This window comes from Phodopus roborovskii, unplaced genomic scaffold (genome assembly GCF_943737965.1).
Source record: "Phodopus roborovskii unplaced genomic scaffold, PHOROB, whole genome shotgun sequence".
Taxonomy (NCBI): domain Eukaryota; kingdom Metazoa; phylum Chordata; class Mammalia; order Rodentia; family Cricetidae; genus Phodopus; species Phodopus roborovskii.
The window spans coordinates 36068175-36092755 of record NW_026126525.1 but is presented as its reverse complement, the minus strand read 5'-3'; the positions used below and the strand labels follow the sequence as shown (position 1 = coordinate 36092755).

Here is a 24581-nt window from a genome sequence, read left to right as displayed (position 1 = left end):
GTTCAATAACTAATGGCATAGAATAAATGCCTCAATTTCAAAAATGAAGAACACGGTTTCAGATATATAAATCTGAAACCCAGAAGAGAAAATGCCAACCACTGTTTCCCCATATCTAGTATTTGGGGCTCATGATAGAATAATTTAATTTGGGCTCCAGTGGCCTTTGGAATTCTTGCCTTTCCCTTTCTGCTGCCTCCAACACCTATGATCTCTCTCTCTCTCTCTCTCTCTCCCTTTCTCCCTCCCTCCCTTCTTTCCTCCCTCCCTTACTCCTCTCTCTGACTGGTTCTATTCTGGGTCTATAACTTGCTTCAACGGATATCCCATAATCTTGGCATCTACAGCATCGTAAGGCCTTCACCAGAACTTAGCCTTTACCTTCCTTTCATACAGTTGTCTCTCAGGACCTCCTTGTGGGGAATATAACACTGCCAAGTATTGCATGACTTCAGAAGGTTTCTAGATCCTTGGTGCAATGCTCCCTGGCTCCATCACGCTAATATGTTGCATGCATGCAAATTGATATCTGCTATCGTAAGAAGTATCCTGCCTCTCAACCTCTGGCCCATGATTGCAGCAGCCTCTCTGTACTTTTGAGACTGAACGTGAATAACAAAAAACAAAAACAAGAAAACCCAAATAGTTCCCCAGGGAATGGTTTTGAGCATAAAGTCCCTTTAGTTCTCCTGGTATTCTCAGCTCAAACATACTCCTTTCAAATTAACATTAATTTTCACAGTTTAGATTCTTTGGCCAGTTGGGTCTTTCCCTCAGGGCACCCTTTCTTTCTTTTTATTTTTGTTTGTTTGTTTTGTTTTTTGTTTGTTTGTTTGTTTTGTTTGGTTTGGTTTGGTTGGTTGGTTGGTTTGGTTTTTCGAGGCAGGGTTTCTCTGTATTGCTTTGGATCCTGTCCTAGAACCAGCTCTGTAGACCAGCCTGGCTTCAAACTCTCAAAGATCCTCTGCCTCTGCCTCTGCCTCTGCCTCTGCCTCTGCCTCCTGAGTGTGTGTGCCACCAATGCCTGGCAAGGGCACCCTTTTTAATTGTCACAATGCAGACCAAGAAGGCTCTTTTTAATGGTGCTAATCTTTTTAGTAAATATCACAGTGTTGTTTACACCTACCTAGTCTGCAATTTCAACTTTGTCCGTTCTCCTTTTCCCCCTAAGGCATGTTTTCATGTCTTTCTGTTCTTGCTGCATTCTCTCACTATAGCTAGACCTTGGTAAAAAGCAATGAGTGGTAACCATGACATGGTCTGAATGCCATTCTGTCCTGAAATTTCTTCTAACAAGCAGTCAGTTCCCTTTGAATTCAGCTTCTGTCAAGTTTTCATGATGCAGGCAGAATATAGCTAATTCTTTAAACGACATCCCAGGAATGGTTTCTAGCCAAGTACTCACTACAGTGCTTCAGAAGCCTCATGAGATGAGACTCTGTGGTCTATATTTCTCTTGGCATTCTGCCTTTCCAAACTCTTATCAGAGTGTCCCATTAAGCACTACTTAGAAGATTCTAGGGCTGCTCTAATCCATAACTTTCCAAATCTATTATCACACAAACCAACCTTAAGGGCCCTGAGTCACATAACAAGTGTATCATAGCAACTTCAGTATCGACTTTCTGTAACAGTTACCGGGTTGTGTTGCTGTCGCAAAATACCCAACAGTAGGACTTTGAGAGGGAAGGATTTATTTTGACTCACAGCTTGAGAGTACAGTCCACCATGACTGAGAAGGTATGAATGGCATGAGCATGAAGCAGCCAGGTATATTGCATCTTCAGTCAGGAAGTAGGCACTTAGCTTTCGTCTTAGTTCAACAAATCATTATTTTTTTCCTTATACCTATAATGATTTTTCTACAGAAAAAACGTGTAGATGAATTTTTCTTTGGGGTTGCCTGCTCACAAAAATGATATGAAGACCTATTATTAATTATGAAAGCTCAGCTTAGCTATCCCACTAGCTCTTATAACTTAAATTAACCAATTTGTATTCATCTACATGTTGCCACATAGTTTTTACCTCTCCTTCTACATGCCATGCTTTCTCTGTGTCCCACTGGTGCCTCCGCCTTTCTTCTTCCCAGAGCTCCCTCTGCCTAAAAGTTCCTGCTATACCTCCTGCCTAGCTATTGGCCATTTAGCTTTCTATTAAACCAATCACAGTGACACATATTCACACAATATAAAGGAATATTCCACAACAAAATGTTGTGCTCCTTAGTTTATATGTGCTATTCTAGACAATGTGTTTATGAACTTTGTTAAATATGCTTATACAAATAATGTTCAAATTATCTCTGTGTGTTTCTTTATTTTACTTTTTACAATTGTTTCGTGTGTGTGTGTGTGTGTGTGTGTGTGTGTGTGTGTGTGTTGCATATGTAAAGGTTAAAGGCAATCTTGCAGTACTAAGTTCCTTTCTTCTACCATGTGAGCTCCCAGGGATTGAACTCAGGTAGTTAGGACTGACAAGAAGCTCCCTTACCTGCTGAGTTATCTTGATGACTGGCATGTCTAATTCTTGAAACACAGCAAATGCAGACTATAGTTAAAAACACTCTTTTTTATTTAAAGAAAAGATTGGGAACATATTTTTGTATTTTCTTTTTTCTGAGCATCCCTCTCCACCGGTTCTAGGCTTTATGAAGAAGTTATACTAAATCTCAGTTTTTTCTTCAGAAGGAACAAAATATAATTAGAGTAATTTTCTTCTTGAAAAAAGTGTGACAGAACCACAAATATATCTCTTCTCTTTCCATCTACCCGTGAGTGTGTGTGTGTGTGTGTCTGTGTGTGTATGAGAGAGAGAGAGAGAGAGAGAGAGAGAGAGAGAAAGAGAACACAATTTATCAACAAAGTTAGCAACGTTAACATCTTAGGAATCTGTCTTTTTCAGGCTTACCAATACAAATGTCTTGGGGTATTAACTCACCAAATGTGCTGTGTGTTGGTAGCACACAGCTTTGCAATTTTGTGAATTCATGGAAGGAACAAACAGCTAAAAAAGTAAAGCAGATACTCAGTGTTTGAGCTTGGAGAGATGAATGGAAAAGGACTACTGAAGTACTTGTTTAGGTATGATTTTAACATAACTAAACAAGAGCACAAAAATGCTACAGGATCAATTAAAATGAATGTGTAAGGCCAGTGAGCACTGAGACATAAACGTGAAAAAATGATGAAGGCTTTCTGAAAATAAGAAAGGACTGTTTTGTTTCAAGTTCAGTTTATTGGGCTACATGCAATGCCTGGAAAGGAGAAATGCCTTACATTTGCATGATATAGATAATGTAAGACACAATCCCTTTTCCTTCCTTAATAACTTTCTTTCAACTGTATAATTTTCTGCATTTGAGGCCTCATTACTGGCTTATAAAATTGGAATGTAACTGTTGATTTTAGCTCGATGTCTCTGGGAGATGCATTCTGCTATCCACACTATATTTCTCATCTCTTGCTCCTTCAACTTTACATATGCATAAAACACACCATAGTGGAATTGCCTGTTGAACGCCAGCACATTCATTTGCACCTAAAGAAGGAAAAAGATTACATGGACCATCAGCTTGTCTAGAATATACTACATTTATGAAGTAATAAACAAGCTAGATATGTTTTTTTTCTATATGGTGATTGTTTATTCTTAAGTAGTATGTAAATTAGACCAATAATGGGAGTAGAGGTAACTTAACACATCTTTAGGACAAATATAGAAGGTATCAGCTTAAAAAGTAAATTTATGGACTCAAAAGACAGGCTTCACATCCTAGCACTGCCAGCAGAAAGCTGTGTTCAGGGAAAGCATGTTTAACTTTGTAATATTACTTATTTGGCTTTGATTTGGTTGGTCTAGCCTAATTTCAGTAAAGTATTCCTTCCTGGCCACAACTTCAAAAAATCTGAAGAGATATTTAAGGCTCTCTTTCTCTCAGGGCTGTGTGACAGTGCTCTGGAATTCAGGCTGGCACTGTAAGCTCTTTTTAGGTGTTCTGTAACTAAAGTCCATGCAGTTGCATTGCTTTGTTCTACAAAACTAAGTAAGCAAAAGAAAATAAAGTTTCTTAAAACTAGAATTAAGCTGCAAATTGAACAGTTTTTTCACTTTGCTCCATTTTGATATAAGGATGGAAAGAAAACAGAAGAGGTACACAGTCCATCCTGCTGTTCTGCAAACCCTAAGCAACACAGGCTGCCCCTGGTGCGTACACTACACACTCATTTTTCTGAAGAAAAGCAGCTTCCTTGACTGCTCCTTTGTGGTGTTGGTTTAGCCAACCTGTGTAGATTTTAAAGATCCCTAATATGTTGGATTATTTGCCTTGTTTCTGTTTCTTTCTATGAAAGTGAGCTGTTGGAATATGCCCAATGTCTAAAGACAGCAAAGTTCCCAAGCTACATATAGTAACATCCTAACCCTAAAGCCTGGTTCTTTATTTAGTCAGTCAGGTAGGCATGGGTGAGCCAAGGGTTTCCATCAAGTGAATATGCTCGAAAAATTCTTTAAATTTGTGGAATTATTTAGATTTGTGGGGATAAACTCGATTGCAAAAAAATAAAAATTTTCTTCATTAAATAGTGCAGTAACTAAGGACCTAACTCCAATTGATTAAGTAATCTGCCTTTTTAGGGAAGGATAATTATCTAGGCTATGGTTTTCCATATAAATAATTCACACATAGGCATACTGTCTACATTTTAACTATATCTAACCCTTCCTGCGGGTGACATGGACTAAAGAGTGAGAGGAAGCAAACTGAGAGGAGTTGGTGTCTGTGAAGACATTCTTGCTTTCCTTTTGTAGTTAACTATGGAAAAGCCACTTCTAAAGCTTTCACCCAAAACAATCTGCACAGGAAAATTCATGTGAACCTATATATGAGCTGCAAGGATCTGACCCTCCAAGGAAATGATAATACACAATGTTTACTGAAAAGCATCTATTTTCCCCATTTAAGAGAAAAAGAAACTCCAAGTGAGAAAACATCTAAAACCCATAATGACAGCAACAACAAAAGCAAATAAACCATAATATTTCCACTTCTGCCATACCTCTCGCTCATAGAAAACATCTTCCAATGTCTTTCCCCCACTGCCGCCTACAGCTTCAAACAAAGGCTTGTAAACCTTAAAAACAAAGGAAAGAGCTTACATATAAAGTTCATCTCATTTCTTACAATTGCATTTAAACACATTTTCTGAGCAATAGGTACTGGTGTGTGTGTGTGTGTGTGTGTGTGTGTGTGTGTGTGTGTGTGTGTGTGCTTTAAAGAAAATTTGTACAGAAGGCCTAAATGCCCTTGATCAGGCTTTTCACTACTTATACCCTCCATTGCCTCCAAAAGTCCAAACAACCAAAAAAGGTGAATGAAATTCTCACTTGTGGGCTGAATGGGCTACAAGTACAGAGGAGAAAAAAACTGTATTTTCCCTCAGTGTGCATTGTCATTTTCACACATTAAAAACCTTGGACTTAGTGAACTCTTACAGTTTGACCAGTTTGTGAGTTCCTTGAGATGGCAACTGATACACCTCAAGAAGTTGCAAGTGCAGAAAGAGTGGAAACAGGGGAGAAGCTCAAATTATAACTTTATACTAAAGAGTTGCCCACAATTGAAGATGGCATACTAAGAAGGTTTATGGATGCTGTTTGCTGGCTCTTTAACTGGAAAGATTCAGAAACCCATAAGGAAACCTCAGAGTTACTCTTAAACTGAGGAAGTAAATGGATACGTACCCACAAGTCTGAGGAAGTGGATCTGGGTGAGAATAGCCACATGGAGGAACCTCGGGCCATCTTAGAACGCCGAAGGCAGGGGGAGGAAAAGCGAGTGAGCAGTTCTGTTCCTCTCCCAGTTTCTGCCACTCAGCAAAGGGGTTAGGAAAAGCCACACATATCCCACACTCTCCTGCAGTCCCCATAGAGGATCTGTCATGACTCTGTTTCCCTACTGGGTACTTGAAAGGAACATTGAGGTCAGGCTGTTTTAGGAACTTTGACATGAACTCTCACTTCCAAGAAGTTGCTCCAGCCTCTTGGGGGAAGTTGCTTTATAAGGTACTTAAAGACGTGCCCAGATAACCACTCCTGGGAGATTTAAACAAGGGATTTCTTGGCAGGACTCTTAAAAGACACCAGCTTGGACTGGAAACTTGAAGTGTTTCTCTGGGAGGCATAATTATAGCAAGAGGAACTGCTTGCTGCCATCCGGCTATTGCCTGGGATGAGATGTCTAAATAGATGTGTGAGTTTCTAAAGGGCCCCTTGCTGAAGTAATGCAAGGCACTCAGGGTGCTGGTGAAAGCACTTACTCCATAATTATCCGCTACTCTCTTCATCTGCTCGAAGTCTTCAGCTTGAGCTAACAAGTGCAGCCCCTCAGGATAGAGCTTGCCACAGGTGGGGAAGAGGGTCTCCCTGTCTTCTTTGCTCAGTTCAGTGCCAAACGAGTTCAGGGTGATGATTAAAGCGCGTCTGTCTGCCTCAAACTGAAAGAGAAAAACATGGAAGCAGCAATCTAATAATCTTTTTACACCACACGCTACATGCAGAATTGCATCGCTGAAGTGATCTACTTTCCATGTCTAATTACAATGTAGTCATGTGTTACTAATGTCCCTTTAGTCTCCCCTTGAAAGGGAGAAATTTATTTGCTGGGGGAATATTGCACAGCCCTGTGATAGCCTATGACTCTTGAAACCCTACCAAGATTTACTTCCCAGGCTCCCTGCAACGAGTTACTCACATGTTGCTTCATGTAGGTCACAAGAGTAAGAAATGTGTTTTCCATAAAAGTGGTAATTATGTCACTACAGTGCAGGCATTGGGGGAATAAGGGAATGCAAGTAAAGCTGTCTGCCAGGGTGTTTGAACAACAAAAATGTGTATCACTACATCATATTACTAACCCCTTCTAATTGCTCCTATCACTATTGTTTGTGTTATTGTTTGTGATGCTGATGATCCAATGTTAGTTCTTACCAAGGCATCCAGCCTGCCTCAGCCATGCAACCCACGCAACCCTTAAAAGTGTCCGTCAATCTGTTCTCTTTTTTTGCTCTTGCCTGTTCTATGTCCATCTGTCTGTCTGCCTGCTTCTCTTATGTCCCCACTCTGAGACAGCCTTTTTTGCTCTTTCGCTATCCTTATCCCTCCTCTCCCAATAAACCTCTTTCACATGATGTGTTCTCTTAGTGGCATACCTTGGCAGGGCCCATTGAAGGTACCCACTTCACAGCATTTTATCCTTTCATCCAATCCAGAGCCTCATGCATGTCATACCAGCTCTACCATTGAGCCATATCCCTAGCCCTACTTATTTTACAGAATTAATCTTTATGCTATAGACCATCTTTATTTTCATGGTTTTGGATTTTTAAATGACCTATTGTAACACAAATAAATAAAAACCCAGAGCTATATATTGGGTTTCAAGCTGATGGTCAGATAAGCAAAGCAACCAGCCACTTGCTCTTATCTCTACCTCAGATTGAAAAAGGGCTGCCCTCTCGTCAATGTGGCTGGAGACTAAATCTCAGACTACGGTCCCGTCTCCACCAAACCTCAGAATGCAATCCCAGACTGCTGCCTCTTGCTTTTATACCTCTCAAATCCTGGGATTAAAGGCATGTGATCCCAAGTACTGAGATCACATTTGTGTGAGCTGTTTCTCTTTAGGACTGGATCAATTTCATGTAGCTCTCTGTGGCCTTGAACTAATAGATCCATCTGCTTGTCTCTTGAGTCCTGGTATTAAAGGTATGTGCCACCATTGCCTGGCTGTATGGCTTATGGCTAGCTTTGCTTGGCAAGCTTTAAAAAATCATAAATAAAATACCACTACAACTCAGTACTCTTCTCTACCCTATCTGGTATTTTAAACTGAGATGATCTCATGCAGGTCTTGTCTAGCTAACCACAGCTGCTGTGAGTTCATGTAACAGCTATGTCATGTCCAGAAGAAAGCATTACACTGCATTCCTCCCTGTCTATTGGTCCTTATTCCTCCTAGATCCCTTTCCATGTCCTTAAGGGCCCTTCCTCTTTTTATCTGAGTATTGTTGGGTTCAGAAACCCTTCTCCAGGCCCTTGAAGTACTTTATACTTACCGTGTCATTCTAAAGTCTGCCCCTGTACTTTTCCATTCCTTACTCATAACTCTTGGAAGGGCCAAGAATTATTTTTATTCATTGTTCATTTTTTGGAGTCAATGCCTGCCACATAGGAGTATTCTAACTATTTACTGAATCTTTTGAATTCTCTACAATATTTTCTACTGTGATGCTATGAAATCATGGCTCAGTAGCTTTGACATCAGTGAAAGTTGACTAAAAATGCAGAATATCAAGCCACAGTCTAAAGTTAAACCTACTGAACCAACACTCTGCCTTTTAAAAAGATTCCACGGCCTTTCACCAGCACAAGAAAGCTAAGAAGAATGGCTCTGAGCTGTCCTTCATTATTTTCCACACTTACTAGCTATTAACAAAGCCAGGCTTACAACAGGTGTTTCTTATCATCAGGAGAGTGAGCAGTCCCTCTGGTTCTTTTGATTGCAATCATGGAAATTATGGGTTGGTCAGAAGCTGGGTAGCCTTATTTGGAAGCAAAGGTGGTTACACTCTGGCTCCTGCATACAGCCAGTCCTGTAAATCACTTTAGAACTTCCAGGGATGAGAGGAATTGCAAATAGAATTGTTCATAACAATACAAATACTTTAAATGAAAGTTGGGGTAGAATAAGCAACAGGCAGGTAATTGTCCCAAGTGTTCTTTGGTGTTCTTTCATAGTTGTAAGATGTTAGAATTTTAAGGAGGGAAGTATAACAGGGTAGGCAGCATTACAGACATCAAGTCAGCAGAAGTCATGCCAGAGGACGTTGCTGCAGGAGGAAGCACATGGCATTTGGAGGATGGTTAAAAAGTAAACACCGAGGGAAGCCACTGGAAAACTGGATAGACAGGGGGACATGGGGAAGGAACCAGGAGAGATGACTCTGACTGCTTCTAATGGATTATCCAAATAATCCATTAATTTCCTATGCTTTGCCTTTTAATAACAAAGTGTATTCCTTAACTTGTAAGCACATATTCCATTCCCTACATCTGCATGCTGAAACATTAGGGGTGTTCCCATCAAAAGCTGTCTTTATCACAACAAGTGCTTCTATTTCTGACCTGTTTGGATATGTTTATTTTTTAATTCTTTGTATACTTTAATGTTGTTTATTCCTTTGGTCTGAAGGCTCTTGGTATGATGTGTAGCCTCATAGTGAACACCACTCTAATTAAAAATGTTTAAATATATTGTTCTTTGATCATCCCTAAGCATAGTCTGACACAGCATTTCTTTTATTTTTCAAAAGTCTTAGAAAGCCACTGAGAGATGTGTGTTAAACACTAAGTGCAATCTGTGCCCTGGGTTGAATCCCAGACTCTGTTGATGTCCACTCCAATATCCTATCTTCTGTCAAGAGGACCTCTGAGTATGGGTGGGATCTGTGGTGATAAACAGAAAATTTAAAAGGGTGTTAATATCAACTCCAGAGAAAACACTGATGTGGTGTTCCACACAAATTCCTGCTCATTGTACATTTTGAACTATATTCTTTCTGATGAAAACTGGGATGGTGGAGGACTGCTTACATAGCCTTTGTTTTAGGTTTTTATGAGGGTGATGTCACTATGAATAGAGCTATAATGGACTGAAGTTCCAACCTACAGGGGATTCCTGTTTTTCAATGGCCCCTCTTTGGAAAGACTTTGAGTGGATATTATGAGAATAATTATAACCTATCAGTTGCTAGTAGCATACAAACTGTTTAATGAATTGTAACTTGCTTTCTACACATCCATCAACATGAATCATAACCACACATTCATACTCACTTTGTCTGGTAGATCTTTGCATTGCTGGAGATGGAATCTAAGACCCCATATGTGTTAGGTAAGTGTTCAACCACTGAGCTATAATGCTGGCTTCCAAGAAAACACTTAAGGTATCAAATGACATTGCTTATTGAACTTTCAGCTAACTTCTGAGATGAAGAAATATAACATGGTCAAAGCAATAACAAGTATGTAAACTCATTGGGCAAAGACAGAGCCAAAGGGTCCTTCTTACCTCAAGAATGGGGCACATAATTTCTGCTGTGACATCACCGTGATCCTTGCAGAATTTATAGAATGCCTCAAGATAAGACTTAGAAAGAAGATTATAAACAATGCAATGAGTTATTTTCCTTCTAGAAACTTCTAGGTCATCTTTTCATAGCTTATGAAATGCTGTAATGGAAACTGAATTGGGATTAATGGAGATTTAATATACCTGTGACCCAGACTAAAAATAACTCCACAAAATTGCACTTATCACAGTGTCTAATTACTTAACAAGCATTTACATAGTTAACTCCAGCTATTCTAACAAGAATGCCAAGTCCTTTGCTGAGCTCTGCAAATGATTTAGTAACCCTGATATTAAATCTTGTAAGACACATTGGCTTTGGCTATGTGAATACATTGGAGCAGCAGAGCATAGGTTATAAGATTAGACCACCTAGGTTTGTATTCCAGCTCTAACTAACCTAATACTAAGTTATTTCTGCCATAGAAGCTTCATGTCTCTGCATCTTTCAGGTTCGTATGAGGAGCAAGAATTGCACAAATCACAGCTTTGCTACTCAAATGAGTGAGTTAAGGCCTATGAACTGCTTAGAACACTATATTCTGTTAGTTCTAGCTCATGAATGCCTCCTTAGAAGTGTCTCTTTATAAAACAAAATGCCTATAATAAAATACTCTTGAGAGGACTATAAGTTCAAGCTTAATACACTATTTATATGCCACAGTATATAGTAATTTACTTTATGAGAGTGTCTAATAGATTTTTCTTGCCTTATAGTACATAGTCTAACTCTAATGGTGGCCACACAATCAGGACAATCCAGTGACCATGTAGTGGCAATATGACACAGTAGATAATTCTGGTATAGGTTCAAAATTGCACTAGCAGATTAATTATGATTCAAAGTTCTGTAACAAAATCTGCAGCAGAGATGGACATGCTACAACAGAATGCCTACTGTCTATGGTGATTTCCTATGATAACAGTTTTCCCCACACATTTATCTGCTTATCTACCATAATCTCACCATCACTTTTTGCATTTAAGACACTGTATATAGAGCAAAGGATAGGAGAAACTGACAGCCACATATATAACAAAAAGTGAGCTCAAAAAATAAAACTATATTCCAAACATGAATAACTTAACAATTGCCGAAGCTGGCCAATGAGCAAAGTAATTTTGTTAATGTTGACTTTCCAAGGGAGGTCTTACCCCCACTGAGGAGTGGATTGGAGTGGGATGGGAGAGGTTGGAGGGCAGAAGAAGGGGAGAGAGGTGGAACTGGGGTTGGTATGTAAAATGAACAAAATTTTAAATAAAAAAGAACTCCATTGTGTTATATTGTGCAATCAAGAAAATACATCTGGGAAAACAATTACCTTGTATAGTTTATTGCGCAGTAATTCAATATTCAGTTCATCGAGAGTGTTTTCAGATACACAGTCTTGGAAGAATGGAGCTGAAAGCAAAAGTGTATAAATCACAAGCCAGACTACAAACTATAGCTATTAAGAATAGCACTGCCACCCTGTGCTCACTGCTAATGAGAACTCTGTGGAATAGCAATCCACACTGGATAAAGCAAACATTGATTAGGATGATAGAACTTGTGATTCATTAAGCATCTACTGTGTGTGAACTCTAGACACTGCTTGCTGTACCAAACAACAGATACTTAGCTTATATAATTTTCACAACCTTGGAAACAATCACGTAAGGCTTGCTTTTTTGCAATTCCTTCCTTATATGTTATTACAACCTTACAGCAATATTTACTATCTGCAACCAAATTTATACCAGGCACATTATTTTATTAAAATTGTGTTTAAATTCATTTTCAAAACTGTTATGATATGAAATGAGGAAACTGGGGTACACTAAGTTGCCCAGGTCATTGTACTGGGACCTTGTAGAGCCTGGATTCAGATTCACAGCTCACTCATTCCACACTCACCTCGTTTTCACCAGGCTGCAATGTCTAAGACACAGACACTTAAAGGTGACATAGTGTGCACTTGCCTTTTTAATGTATCTGTTTGAAGGATCACTAGTTTGTCTCAGAGTGTGGGCTCATGAGTAGAGCATGTTCTTAGCATGCAAAATACCCTGTGTAACCCTGCTCCCCAAATTACTTTATTTTGTTTTTTAAATTTTTCTATGTATGCTTACTTTGCCTGATGTATGTCTGCACCATGAGCATGCCCAGGGCCTGCAGAACAGAAGAGGTTGTTTTGTCCCCTGGAACTGGAGTTACAGATAGTTTGACTCTCCATGTGGGTTCTAGGAATTGAACCCAGGTACTCCAGAATAGCAGCCAGGGCTCTTAACCCCTGAAACATCTCTTCATCCCCTGCCCCCATTTTAAATTAAAGCTATTTTCCCATGATCAACAATGAATTGCTACCATCTAGAATTCCTGACAGTAATAGTGCTTGAAAAATTTCCCATTAACATTTTGAAAAATGAAATTGTTTTCAGTGCTAAGCTACAGTGGAATTAAGTCATTTCATAATTGGACTAGATAATTTGGTAGAGGCTTCCAAGTAGCTTATAGCAATGAAATTTCAAAACTTCTTAAAACAAAATGATTCCTATATATGACCTGAATCAGATTAAGAGTTTAATGTGAAAGAATAAGGAACACAGAAAGGGAAGCCATGTTTGAGAATGTACAAGTTCATCATTTAATTGCTACAATCTGGTAGAAAGCATAAGAATTTGGTGGTTGGGATATGAGCCCCAGCCCCTTCCCTATTTGAATGGCTTATAAATGACTTGACCAGATTGCCTCATTTATCATCATCTGATAAACATGAAAGCAAGGTTAGATGATTTTTATGCATGCGTGAATGTGCATATTTGTGTACATATGTCTATGTACATGTGTGCCTATACACATGTGTGCGCACAGGTAGAAGCCAGAGAAAACCTTAGGTGCCCTTCTACCTTGTGACCTGGAGCTTGCCAAGAAGGCTAGGTTAGTGGTTCAGAAAGTCCTGTGGATCTCTGCTTCCCCAGTGCTGAGTTGGAAGAAGGTGCCACAACACTGGCTTTTTTTTTTTTTTTCAAAATTTCTTTGTCTCAAATTCAAGTCCTTATGATTTCAAGACAAGTGCTATACCAACTGAACCATCTCCCCAGGCCTACATGATTCTTTTGATGTTGTTTGTTTTTATGAAGCAGAGTCTCTCTATGTGATCAGACTGACCTCAGGATGCCAAAGTCCTTTCTTAGCCTTTTGCATATATATATATATATATACACATATATATATATATATATATATATATGTGTGTGTGTGTGTGTATGTATGTATATGTATATATATACGTATATATATACATATATATATACGTATATATGTGTGTGTGTGTGTGTGCGCGCGCGCACTGCCACACCCAGCTCAAATATCCTATCAACAACTATGAATCTGTATAGCATAAAATGACATTCACAAAAATGTTTCAGCCCAGCATTGGTGGTGTACACCTTTAGTCCCAGCACTTGGAGGTAGAGGCAGGCGGGTCTCTGTGAGTTCGAGGCCAGCCTGGTCTACAGAGTTAGTTCCATGACAGGCTCCAAAGCAATACAGAGAAACCCTGTCTCGAAAAACTGAACAAACAAACAAAAAGTTTCATATTGAAGGTACATTTTCTAATGACTGTACTAACATGCACAGGCCATTTTACAAATAAGTATTAATACCTAATGGTGTTTCAACCAGCACAGCCTTGAAGAGATCTGAGGTGGTCTCTGCAATGTTGACTGCTTCCATCTCTGTGAAACGGCCCAATGGGTGACACTTGGCTAGAACTTCTTTCACAGATTTCTTTTGCAATGCTCCATTCATCAGTAGTATTACATTGTCTATCATATAGCTGCAGCTGGAATAATATTTATTTATTAGTGAAACAGTTAACTGGGTGGTGTGGTAACTTGTAGTTGGGCCCTGAAGAAGTCCACAGGCCAGACTCCTTGGAAAATGACATTCAAGCTGAAATTTAAAGAATGAATGGAGTTTTGACATAAAGGGCTGAGACCTGGGAGATAGTTTTTCAAGGTGGAAGGAAGACATTTGAGATCACACACACACACAGACACACACACACACAGACACACAGACACAGGCCCAAGGTTGTCCATGATAGGTCATTATTATAGATAAAGGGAGGAGCCTGGGAGTTGTGGACAATGGTGGAGGCTGAAAGCTTTTCAACTATAGAGAGTGTTGTGGCCTATGTGTTTAATATTAAAGTGGAAGAAGAGGCAAATACGTATCTATAGAGTGTGGTACTTTACAAAAGTCATTTTATTTGATCTCCATAACATCACTGTAATGGTAGTACTATTATAGTCTAATTGAGGGACCAGTGGCCCAGGAAGATGCAAATGTTGCCCATGATTCCAGGTTCCTGCTACATTTGAGTTCCTGCCTTATCTTGTCTCATGGACAGAGATTCAGGATATGTAAGCCAAATCAACACTTTCCTGTCCTCCCGGTGTTTTATCACAGCACTAGAAACCCTAACTAAGACAGCAAGCAAAGGGCTCATTGTGTGCAATAGAGGAGGAACCTGCGATAAAGGGAATGGAGAAGAACAGCCAGATGAGGGGAGAGCCAGGGGAATTAACTCCAGAAAGTTCTAGAAAGTTATAAGGAGATATTACAGAGTGTCAATGACCACAGGTACATTAAGGCAAACATTGACATCGACATCCATAATCTACAGAAACTAGGACCATCTAAGCTAGTAAAAGCACTCAGTGGAGTATGTTTGTGGGAGAGGAAAAGGGAAAGAAAGGCAGAGCTGATCAATGCATGTTTAAAAGAATAGGAAATGGGAAAGACGGAGGGAGAGAACTCATACCACAAGCTGACCTTAATGTAAGTAGAAATGGCCTTGCACAGAAGCCTTGCGACTTAGATCAGTCAGTATTTGTTTCAGGTGAAAGAGAAGGTGGAATGTGCAGTGCCGAGTGGGGAGAAACAGGGGAGGAAATGAAGTCACAGGTTGGAGGAGGGAAGGAACAGTCCACTAATGAACGAACAAAGGCCCTCTAGTTTGACAGTGGTGGAAGATTGCACCACAACTTGACAAGTGACACCTTTCAGTGGGTTGCAGGGAACCTGGATACTTGGAAATGCTATTGTAGGATCCTGGTGCATGGGTTACAGGTTTACTGAGCAGCAATTCATTTCATGGTGGAAAAGCAAGTCTGCCTTGCTGTGGAAAGTCTACAGTCTACCTCATTGAGGATTCTAACTAGCATTCCCGAAGCAGACAATTATCCTTCATAAAAAGCAGTTGACTATGAAGTTTCTTTACTTCCCAAACACCAGCACCCAATTACAACATTATGAAATTTTAGAATCCACTTTATCTGTTGAAAATGATACTAGCATGGTATTGTTTGTTTGACTGTCCCTTTAGGCTCAACGGCAGAGGATTTGCTACCACTTTTAAGAGTCCTTGGTACTTGTGCCCCACAGCACCTCTGTAATGTAACAGCTTATGTGCTCCTGCCATTCTGCAGCTTAAGTCAATGCTGTAGGGAGGATTTGCCTGCATGTAATGACCTGCACAGGGTGCAGACTGTATATTACATGTGCTTATACTTTGCTAATACAGAAGTTGGCTTCTTACCACAAAGAATCACAAGGAGTACAGATTGGGTTGAATTTTATTTCAACTCATTCTTTGAGTGGATTTGTTTCTAAAATAACAATAACACCAGTTCTCATAGCATTGTTTGGAAATGAGTGATTAGGAGATATCTCTTTCCAGTCCCTTCCTTACCTCCTTGTCCCCATCACACATATATGAGTCACACATAGGTAGCATCAGCTGATGGAGGTGGGACATTGCTCAGAGATAAAGTAATTTCTCCTGCTTTGATATCCATAAAGCTCCATGGCCATGAATATGGTGGCCAGCTTCAAGTCACCTGGTTTTCTACCTAGTTAAGACTCTTGCTTTAGATAATTTTGTTCACAGATAGATTTAGATAAATTTGGTCACAGATTCAGGATCAGTACCTACTCCTACAGAGTAACTCTCACCACTACTCATTATCTACACCAACTCATTATCTAGCCCCTTTCTTAGCAGTTTATTCTGTGCCTCTGATATTGGCATCTGGGGAAATCATAGTATAGTCACTCAATTTCAAGACTACCTTAAGTTGTTAAAAGTACACTTTTTAGGCTGGGCATGGTGGAACCCAGCTGTTATGCTAACACTTGGGAGATTGAGGCAGAGGACCACAAGTTTGAGGCCAAATTGATCAATATAGTGACACCCTACTTCAAAAAATTATAAGTAAATATTAGTCATGCTAGAGTTTGCATTATGTGGCAGACTCCTGATAATTTACTACCAAGACTTCACCGATCAGGGCACCAGTGCTAGAGCTGGGGCATCTGTGCCTTCAGATCACCCTGCTCCAATCTGACAGGAATTTGTTGGCAGTAATGTCTACCTGCCTCTCTGTGAAACCTCTTTTCCATCCCAAGTGTACACCACTTCTGCAGGCTGTGCACAGCATCCGTACAGCAACAACTGCAGCAGAACAACAACTACTTCCAAAGCCAAGGCTTCAATTCCTTTATCCAGGTCAGATAAAAAAGCCAGCTCAACCTCAACAAGGGGGAGCTCATGGACCCCAGTCTGAAGCTGGGAAACCAGCATAGGATCAACCCAGATTCCTTGAATGTGGATGTTAGTTAGGAGGACTGGGAAGTCTATGGGGCCTCTGGTAGTGGATCAGTGTTTATCCCTAGTATACAAATGGACTTTGGGAGCCCATTCCACTCTCTCAGCCTAGACACATGGGGGAGGGCCTGAGCCCTGCTCCAAATGATATGATAGACTTTGAAGATCTCCCATGGAAGGCCTCACTCTCCCTAGCGAGCAGAAAGGGAATGGAATGGTTGGGAGGGAAGAGAAGAAGGGAGGGAGAGGAAACTGGGATTGATATGTAGAACAAGCTTGTTTCAAATTTAAACATATATATATATATATGTATGTATATATATGAATATATATGAATATATATATATTCAGCTCAAGCCAGACAATACTTTCAGCATTTGCCTTTGGTCTAAGATTTATTCTCTCCTCTTCATCTTTTTTGTACTTAAGAAACTTGAGAATACCTAAAACACATATTTTTTGTACAAAAATGACCAGATTTTTCAGTTGCTGAAGGTCCACTAAGGGTCATAATTTACTGAGTTAGAGGAACTTTCTTTTATGGAAAAAAACTCAATACTTGTGTCATTAACAGCAACTGTGAAATGGCTGCCATTTGCTAAATGCTATGTGCATGAGACAGAAAAATAATGATGATCAGTGATGATCTTGACCTTGATATTTTGAGGAGTACTAATCAGGTGGCCTAGGGATGCCTCACTGCTAGAACCTGTCTTAGCAGCAGCACAGAGAATAGGTTACCAGAGGAAGATCCATAAAGTGTAACTTCCATTGCATCCTATCAATGGTAGATGTTAACATTGCTTGTCATTCATCATTTTTTATTGGCCTTGATCTTCTGGCTGAGGTAGTATCTGCCAGGTTTCTCCAAAGTAAATTTGCTGCATCCATTCTTTCTGTGTTCTGCCTTTTAAAATTTCTTCACGCAGCACCCTTAGCAGTGATGGTGATGATTATCTCGCTTTAGCACAGACTTTCTACAACAGTTACAGAATTTTTTCCACAAGGGAGATTTATTCTTTCTCCTTCATTTATTAATTAATGTAATCATTTTTTGCACCAGTATTGACCCGTGGTATTTATTTTATGCTGGAATAATAGTTCAGTGCTACTTCCCTCAGTTTGTTGCTCAGATTGTTCCAGGTTTGGCCACTGTGAACTCATTCAGTTGGCTAAATGCTCCTTTCATGTGCCTGTGTCATTGCTGTTTGGCTCCTAGCACTTCTTCCCAATCTGGCACTGTACAGTGTCGAGGCTAATTCTGGATATTTCCTGTCCCAGCCTTAGAATCAGCTATTTCTCTGAGGCATTCTTTTGGTCCTATTGTGAGTGAATAGTGCTAGAACCAACATCTGGACACTAGTTGGGCTTGCTAAGAAGATATTATTTCTGTATGACCATCTCAGCTGAGAGAAAGAAGAATCCATGTGTGTTCTAACCAAAGGTTCCATTGTACTGTAACCGCTCAGTCCCTGACACTCAACAATATCATCCAAGGCCACATTTTTCTTCTGTTGTGGAAGCAGAATATTAGCAAATCTCAGTTCTAGATAAACCTCTCCTGAATCTCAAGTTTATGGATCTGAGACTATGTCCTTTGCTTCTTATAAACATAAGTAGTCTTATGATGGATTTATAATGTAAAATAAAATAGATGCTTGCTTTTCATTTACATATTGTTGTTCTGGAGATTAAACTAGGCTTCAGAGATGACATGACAGTCTCCTGTCCCTGAGCTAAGTTCCCAGCTGTGATCTGAACTCTTGTACTTCCTTTCGGTGCATATGACCACTCATTTTTCCACAGGTACCACAGTCACATAAATCATAGAGGCACACAACCCAAATGCCTCTGATGCATTTCTCTTCTCTTTGCAAGCTCTATTCTTTATCAGCATCTACACTGCTTTCCCTCTTCAAGGTCAAATGTATATTTCCATTCCTTGTATAAAGGCACTTCTTAAATCAGTCTATGATTGCCTCTTCAGCAAAAGATAAGATTATGTATATTTTCAGGTATAAGATGCTGGAATGCTTGCCTAGTGCATACCTAGATCTGGAATGTGACTTATAGCATTGAAGGAAAACAAAGTACACATTTTAAAAGAGAATAGTGGTGGTGGCACACACCTTTGATCCCAGCACTCAGGAGGCAGAGGTAGGTAGATCTCTGCAAGTTTGAGATCAGCCTGGTCTACAAAGCTAGGTTCAGGAGAGCAAGAGCTACATAGAGAAACCTGTCTGGAAAATATATATATGTGTGTGTGTGTGTGTGTGTGAGAGAGAGAGAGAGAGAGAGAGAGAGAGAGAGAGAGAGAGAAGACCTCTGAAGAATATTCTTGGGGCAGAAATGAGCCTTTGTAATAGGCTGAGAAGGTAGGAGTGCCAAAGGGAAAACAGTCATTAGAGTGAGTGGGGTGAGGATGGTAACTGCAAATGCCTGGGAAAGGTAGAAGAGCACTCAGCAGCCCACATGATTTTGATGGCACAATGGGTTAGGATGCAAGACTGAAGGAGGCTTGTAAACAAGTGTCAAAAAAGAGGGAAATAGACCATTCTTTTAAACAAATTTGGCACCAGAGGACAAGAAGGGGCAGACTTGGTAGGGCCACAGAACAAACTAAAGTAAATCATGCATATCAAAGCAGTTTGTAAATCATAATAAGATTGTCACATTAGAAGGATCCAGGGCTTGGGAACAGATAAACATGATTCTAAAACCAGTTCTGCCACTTAAAAGCCAGTTCACAAGCACTCCATTTCCTCAGCTTAAGAATGGAAATATTTATTCAGTTTTGAATGGTTGGCCTCAGGATTAGTCATAATAAGAAAATACAGGAGAGTGCCTCGCGTTAAAGAAGGCCATGCACTCTGAGAACAGATTTTCCTACAAATTGGTCTCTGCAGGGATGGAAAAAGAAAGTGAAAAACCACATTTTTAATATGAAAACTTTACTTTTATATCTTTTTATTAAGCTTGAGGTTTCTTCATATGTGGTTTTACATTTACTTCTAAATAAAAGGACCCTTTCAAAATTCACCATTTCTCTTGGAGGGTAGGAGGTGGGGATCAGATCATGAGGAATGGCGGTGAGATAGTTCAGGGGCTTTTACATGAGTTTAATCTTTGGAAGCCACCATGGAAGGAGGGAACCAATTCCCCAAAATTATCCTTTGACATCTATATGAGTATGCCTGTATTCACACATGCACAACCTAATAATAATGAAAATTAAATTTAAAAAAAACAAGGACATGAGCTGGTTATACTTTGGAATATTAGCTTCAAGTGCTTCATTTGTAAATATTTAAAAAACCAGTTGCCATTCTGACACACACACACTCTCTCCCTCTCTCTCTCTCCCCTCTCTCTCTCTCTCTCTCTCTCTGTGTGTGTGTGTGTGTGTGTGTGTGTGTGTATGTATGTGTTTGCTTGCGTGTGTGTGACCAGTTCTGCATCTTTGAACTCTTCACATCTTTGGGTGGTCATGGTTCTAGATGACATTTTCTTTAAGTAAAAATTCAATGTTATTTTTCCCTTCAGTAATGAAATCATTAACTTCAACACATTATTACTAAAGTATATTATATGCATAAATGAAACTGTTACAAAGAGCTCATTATATTTTCTAATTAAAATATGCTAATATAAAACCCCCAAACCAAAAATGAAAACAGTGCTTACCAGTGGCAGTCCTCAATGACAGCTACTCCTATATTTAAAAAGGCTTGAACTACTTTTTAGAGGTACTGAAGACTCAGCCTAATCAAGTTCTTTTGTCCTCAAATGAACGGTGTATAACTTGGTGACTATATTAGACATGTGTTGTAAAGGCATGTGACTATGACATGGGTTGATCCTGGCAGTCACATCTTTACCACACTGATTTATTTTATGGGTTGGAGTGTGTATGACATGGTGTGTGTGGAGGTCAGAGAGTACCATGAGAGCGTCAGTTTTCTCCTCCCACCATGTAGGCTCTAGGGTTGGAACTCACATCAACAGGCTTGGTAGATGTGTATCTTTACTCACCGAGTCATCTTGTGAACCCAAGATTCACATCTTTACATCAAGCTTGATGTACCTAAACATCCTACCTAAAAGGTCATGCCAGCATCCTTTTCTCTGGACAGTATAAAGAATTGTATGCTCAATGATAATTGTCTTAGGTGATCAGAGTTCTTAGATATGTTTGCTAGGTCATGTTTGCACATATGGATCCCAGAGAATGGAATATACTGTGTAATATTAGATATAACTGTTTACTAACAGAGGTTTGGTGTGTGTGTGTGTGTGTGTGTGTGTGTGTGTGTGTGTGTGTTTGTATGCGTGAGCATACGCGCATGCATGTTATATTTGGTAACATTTTAAAAACAATTTATTCCACCACCAGTGAAACTCCTTTGTACTGGTTAACTCATATAGGCTGAGCTGTCATTCATTATGACACAGACAGCAAGGGCCATGTTGTATCTCTCAACTTAATAATTTTCAAGTGAAGGTTTGGTAAACATTTAATTAAGTTATGGAATTGCTCAACCCAGACCTAGTCAGACGTGTTCCATGAGGAAGTCCTGATGTTTTGTATGATTTGCAAAAACACTGCTGAGGTTCAGAACACACACAAACGATGTGTTCCTTCTGTATTTTCAGTAACATTTTTTTTATTTTCTGAAGCTTTTCTTTTCTAAAATAGAGGAAGTGAAATTAATTTTTCAGAATGATTTAACTTTTGTTGCCACATTCATTTTTCCTTCTAGAAAAATAAAATACTTAACAAAATTACTCTGCATTTAGGATTGCCTATAATAGAAAACATCAGCATGAGAATGTTGCTCACCCTGTATTGCCCAAACTCTACAACTGTTAACCTCTTTAGTTTTAAGATAGTGGCCAGGCTTGCTGAAAATTCTTCCAACTTACTTGCATTTTTCTACAGCAGTGTCATGTTCTTTGTCTTTTCTAGATGCATAAAAATGTTTGAAGGTCAAACCCCTCTCATCATTCCAGGCAATAGTCGGATACATTTTCATTTTAGCTTTTTCAATGTTTCCAGCTCAGGTCTGGTTATGATCACTTGCTGCTCTTGAAAAGGACTAGGGTTCAGTTCCCAGCACCCACATCAGGTGGCTCACAACTTTCTATAACACCAGTTCCAGTGGGGACCTGACATCCTCTTCTGGCTTCCTCTGGAACCAGGCATGCACTCACACATCCACATACAATAAATAAATCTTTAAAATGTCTTCAGCTAGAAGCTAGAAGACCTCTCTGTCTCTGTCTCTTGGCATCTCTGTATGTATATTGACAGAGGCAATAAAGAATGCACATTCATTCACAAATATTCATTACACATTTAATGGGATATATGATCTGGAGTCCATTACTATTTCTCAATTTCAACTGTGTGATCTTGTGTAAGTCATTTCATATGTTCATTTGAAATACAGTTATGCTTAATTCTCACCCATGTGTGGTGACAAGTCTACAAAGTATATTTGTGTGTGTGTGTATGTGTGTGTGTGTGTGTGTGTGTGTGTGTGTGTGTGTGTGTGTTCGTTCTGGGCTTAGAGCAGAACAGAGAAGTAATGAACATTTTCTAACAAAAGTAAAGGAAATAACTGGCTTCCTGGTACCTTTTCTGGAGTTCCCTCTCTAGGAGTGAAAATTGTTCATTTCCTGAATCTTCTGTAACTTTTTATTCACAAAATGACCATAATATTAAAAGGATGCCTCCTTTGTTTCCCCTCTTCTAGCATACCTGAAGCATCTCAGGAACTCAAAGAAAACTACCAATAGAAAGAAGGTGTTTTTGGTCAGTTAGATCAGTTACATACACTGGGAGCATCTACTATAGCCTGCTCCTCATTTTTAGTATGTTTATCACTCAGAAAAGGTTTTATAGACTCTTACTGTTTTTTTTTTCTTTCTGACACAGAGAAGAAACAAATCTTAGTGAATAGGAAAGTATCTAAGAGCGCAATCTGCTAATATTAAAAATTGAATATCTTTTGATACAGCAATTTTACTTCTGGGAATCTGAACTAAAGGAATTATGTCACATGAAAGGACAGGCATAGCTGCAGTGAGACTGGTTACAGAGTCATCTGAAATGGCAGAGAAACAAGCCAGGGGTTGTGGCACATGCCTGTAATATCGTGTTCTGATGCCTGAGGCCAGAGGACTATGAACTCAGTCATCTGAGATTTACAGGGAGATCCTTTAAAACTGATCAATCGATCCATCAAACAATCCAGAGAGAGAAAAGTGAATGATCAAATGAATCATGGTGCACCCAGCATAATAGGATCTACTGTTCTCACTATACAAAACACATTCTACATGTGTTTATTTGGAAAATTCATAACAAATATGAAATAGACAACTTATTCACAATGTCTATATGCAGTACTATTGTGTAAAACAAACAATAAAGCTAATGATATAAATTTGTCCTTACATGTAAACTCATGTATATCTGAAACTTATCATATGGAATATATAGAAAGATATAACCAAAACATATGCATGGTTACCATGGAACTTAAGGACATGGGTACTTCATATGTTTTTCTCTATTTCTAAAAACCCAATAATGTTAGCACTAGTCAGTACAGTTGGTGTGAGAATTAAATGAACATAATACATGTGAAGTAGTTATACCTTGTAGTGAATACTAAATTCTAGTTAAAAACTATTTTTTAAAAAAATACTGATTCTTTACAATAAAAAAGGAAGATAAAATAAAACTAGGACAACAGATATCTGAATCACTACCAAGGTAAATGTTAATCTGTATCCTGAGAACCAAGGTTACGAAACAGCCTCAAATTTCTTCAAGCAATTGTCAGGAAGGAGAAATAGTTTAGAAGCCAGGTTACCAGGATCTATCCCGACCCCTCGTGGACAGTTAGTGATTAGGCAGCTCATGGGCAAAACCCAAAGGAAAAGAGCATGCTTGCCTTTGGCCCAGTTTTGCATCCCACTTGAAAATCTGTTGCAAGAATGACATCCTAAGCTCCTCTACACCCACTTCCTTAATATCCTTAATCCTCAGATGCTAATTTTGCTAATTTCAATTGGCATCAACAGCTTAGCAGCAGTGTTAAACTGGTTTCCTTTTTGTTGCTAGATTCACCTGGGTCTAGCCATTTCTGCATAGAAAATGCACCTCTTCCTACAAGGCTGGACTTGGGCATTGGCTTCTCTTGTGCATCCTTTCCTCACTCTCCCAGGTGAACATTGTGCTAGCATTTGCAAGTAAAATTTGCTACTTTTTTTTTTTCATGTTTGAACACTTTTAAGTGAAGGTAGACTTAGACTGAATGAGTTTTCTTATTGTGTAAGTGCATATGTTTACAGGTGATTTTCACAAACCTGTGACTTATGTAACAACCCAGGGTCCTACATTTGGCTTAATCATATCCCATTTTTATTAAACAATTTTAAACCAAAGACCCTGAATTTTACTTGCAGCTGCTATCACAAAATAGTCTTTTTTAGAATTAAACTCACAACTCTGCATTGTGTAAAATGTCATTTCTTCTGTAGATGGAAACCAAGGTTTTGGATGACTAAAGAACTTGTTCTTGGGGTGAGTGCCAAAGCAGCTTAGTGTAGAGTCATGTTGGAGCAAATGGTAGTGAGAATTTCCCAACCTGCATCAGAGTTACCTGCAAAGCTTACTAAATAAAATGCAGATTCATAGACATATACCAAGAAACACTAACCCATGA

General features: G+C 39.2%; 1 protein-coding gene across 1 annotated transcript in view; it reads right to left on the bottom strand.

The window, feature by feature from the left end:
• Positions 1 to 3268: 3268 nt before the first annotated feature.
• Atp6v0d2 (ATPase H+ transporting V0 subunit d2) overlaps positions 3269 to 24581 on the bottom strand; it is a 45975-nt gene continuing 24662 nt past the window's right edge. The window contains exons 3-8 of the mRNA XM_051198412.1: positions 13838 to 14016; positions 11512 to 11591; positions 10130 to 10207; positions 6318 to 6494; positions 5058 to 5132; positions 3269 to 3540 (exon numbers count right to left, since the gene is read on the bottom strand). Coding sequence (XP_051054369.1) covers positions 3379 to 3540; positions 5058 to 5132; positions 6318 to 6494; positions 10130 to 10207; positions 11512 to 11591; positions 13838 to 14016 — 751 coding nt within the window. The 3' untranslated portion in view covers positions 3269 to 3378. The remainder of the gene's footprint in view (positions 3541 to 5057; positions 5133 to 6317; positions 6495 to 10129; positions 10208 to 11511; positions 11592 to 13837; positions 14017 to 24581) is intronic.